At 44.1% G+C, this 2,427-nt stretch overlaps 1 protein-coding gene across 1 annotated transcript in view; it reads left to right on the plus strand.

The window, feature by feature from the left end:
- Positions 1-1,816, plus strand: part of LOC145867198 (tripartite motif-containing protein 16-like) — an 11,373-nt gene extending 9,557 nt beyond the window's left edge. The window contains exons 4-6 of the mRNA XM_082971250.1: positions 158-317; positions 443-502; positions 734-1,816. Of these exons, the coding sequence (XP_082827376.1) occupies positions 158-317; positions 443-502; positions 734-1,242 (729 nt within the window). The 3' untranslated portion in view covers positions 1,243-1,816. The remainder of the gene's footprint in view (positions 1-157; positions 318-442; positions 503-733) is intronic.
- Positions 1,817-2,427: the final 611 nt, after the last annotated feature.

The following is a 2,427-nucleotide window of genomic DNA, read 5'->3' on the forward strand; positions in this document are numbered from 1 at the left end:
CTGTCCCTCTCTGTCTCTCTCTCTGTCCCTCCTCTCTCTCTCTGTCCCTCTGTTCCTCTGTCTCTCTCTCTGTCTCTCTCTGTGTCCCCCTCTCTCTCTGTCTCTCTCTCTCTCTCTCTCTCTGTTTCTCTGTCTCTCTCTGTCTCTCTCTCTCCAGAGTTATCAGTCTCTCTCCAGTATCAGTGTATCTTCAGACTTACCCAGCATCGTTGTCCGTCCTCTTCAGTACTTTGGAGATGTGAGTAAGACTGTGTCTGAACTGAGAGAGAAACTAGAAGACTTCCTTAAAGGAGAATGGACCAAGATCTCCACTACAGGTGTGTTGAAAACAATCAGAACATCAACTTTAGACCATTGAAAGTTCCCTACTAGTCATATACATGTGGAATATGGTATGATGATAACATTCCCTCTCTCTGTCAATGTGTTTGTGTGTCTGTAGTGAATATAGTGGAGGTTGTTCTGCCTCCAGAGCCCAAGACCAGAGAACAGTTGTTACAATGTGAGTCTCTTTATTGTGAAGTAACTAACAGTCTCTTTTTACTGCCACTCCTAACAATCCCTCTAGAAATATATAGCAATAGTAGATCTAATCAAAGACTGGGTATCTATCTGACTCCTCATATTTCTCTGATTTGATCTCTGCTGTGCTCTAATCAAAGACAGGGTAGATACAGTATCTGACTTAACTTATTGTTCTGACACCCCTCATTGGTCTCTGCTCTTCTCCCAGATTCCTGTCAGCTCACACTGGACCCAAACACAGCACACACACTCCTCTCTCTATCTGAAGGGAACAGAAAGGTGACCTGTACATTCCAAGACCAACCATATCCTGACCATCCAGACAGATTCACCAACACGTTGCAGGTTCTGTGTAGAGAGGGTCTGTCTGGACGCTGTTACTGGGAGGTGGAGTGGAGTGGTTATGTTATTACAGCAGTCTCATATAAAGAAATCAGCAGAACAGGGACAGATAATAGATTTGGATACAATAACAAGTCCTGGAGTTTACAGTACTGTAGTGATGGTTATTATTTCAGACACAATAATGTTGTGACTAAAGTATCAGGCCCTCAGTCCTCCAGAGTAGGAGTGTACCTGGATCACAAGGCAGGTACTCTGTCCTTCTACAGTGTCTCTGACACAATGACCCTCCTCCACAGAGTCCAGACCTCATTCACTCAGCCCCTCTATCCTGGGTTTTATCTCTCTGGTACTGCTGAGCTGGTTAAACTGTAGTAGGGTCCACATAGATACTAGTCATGCTGGTGTAGTCTATAGCTGAGCTGGTTAAACTGTAGTAGGGTCCACATAGATACTAGTCATGCTGGTGTAGTCTAAAGCTGAGCTGGTTAAACTGTAGTAGGGTCCACATAGATACTAGTCATGCTGGTGTAGTCTATAGCTGAGCTGGTTAAACTGTAGTAGGGTCCACATAGATACTAGTCATGCTGGTGTAGTCTATAGCTGAGCTGGTTAAACTGTAGTAGGGTCCACATAGATACTAGTCATGCTGGTGTAGTCTATAGCTGAGCTGGTTAAACTGTAGTAGGGTCCACATAGATACTAGTCATGCTGGTGTAGTCTATAGCTGAGCTGGTTAAACTGTAGTAGGGTCCACATAGATACTAGTCATGCGGGTGTAGTCTATAGCTGAGCTGGTTAAACTGTAGTAGGGTCCACATAGATACTAGTCATGCTGGTGTAGTCTATAGCTGAGCTGGTTAAACTGTAGTAGGGTCCACATAGATACTAGTCATGCTGGTGTAGTCTATAGCTGAGCTGGTTAAACTGTAGTAGGGTCCACATAGATACTAGTCATGCTGGTGTAGTCTATAGCTGAGCTGGTTAAACTGTAGTAGGGTCCACATAGATACTAGTCATGCTGGTGTAGTCTATAGCTGAGCTGGTTAAACTGTAGTAGGGTCCACATAGATACTAGTCATGCTGGTGTAGTCTATAGCTGAGCTGGTTAAACTGTAGTAGGGTCCACATAGATACTAGTCATGCTGGTGTAGTCTGTAGCTGAGCTGGTTAAACTGTAGTAGGGTCCACATAGATACTAGTCATGCTGGTGTAGTCTATAGCTGAGCTGGTTAAACTGTAGTAGGGTCCACATAGATACTAGTCATGCTGGTGTAGTCTATAGCTGAGCTGGTTAAACTGTAGTAGGGTCCACATAGATACTAGTCATGCTGGTGTAGTCTATAGCTGAGCTGGTTAAACTGTAGTAGGGTCCACATAGATACTAGTCATGCTGGTGTAGTCTATAGCTGAGCTGGTTAAACTGTAGTAGGGTCCACATAGATACTAGTCATGCTGGTGTAGTCTATAGCTGAGCTGGTTAAACTGTAGTAGGGTCCACATAGATACTAGTCATGCTGGTGTAGTCTATAGCTGAGCTGGTTAAACTGTAGTAGGGTC

This window comes from Salmo salar, unplaced genomic scaffold (genome assembly GCF_965601325.2).
Source record: "Salmo salar unplaced genomic scaffold, fSalSal1 ptg000221l, whole genome shotgun sequence".
Lineage (NCBI taxonomy): Eukaryota > Metazoa > Chordata > Actinopteri > Salmoniformes > Salmonidae > Salmo > Salmo salar.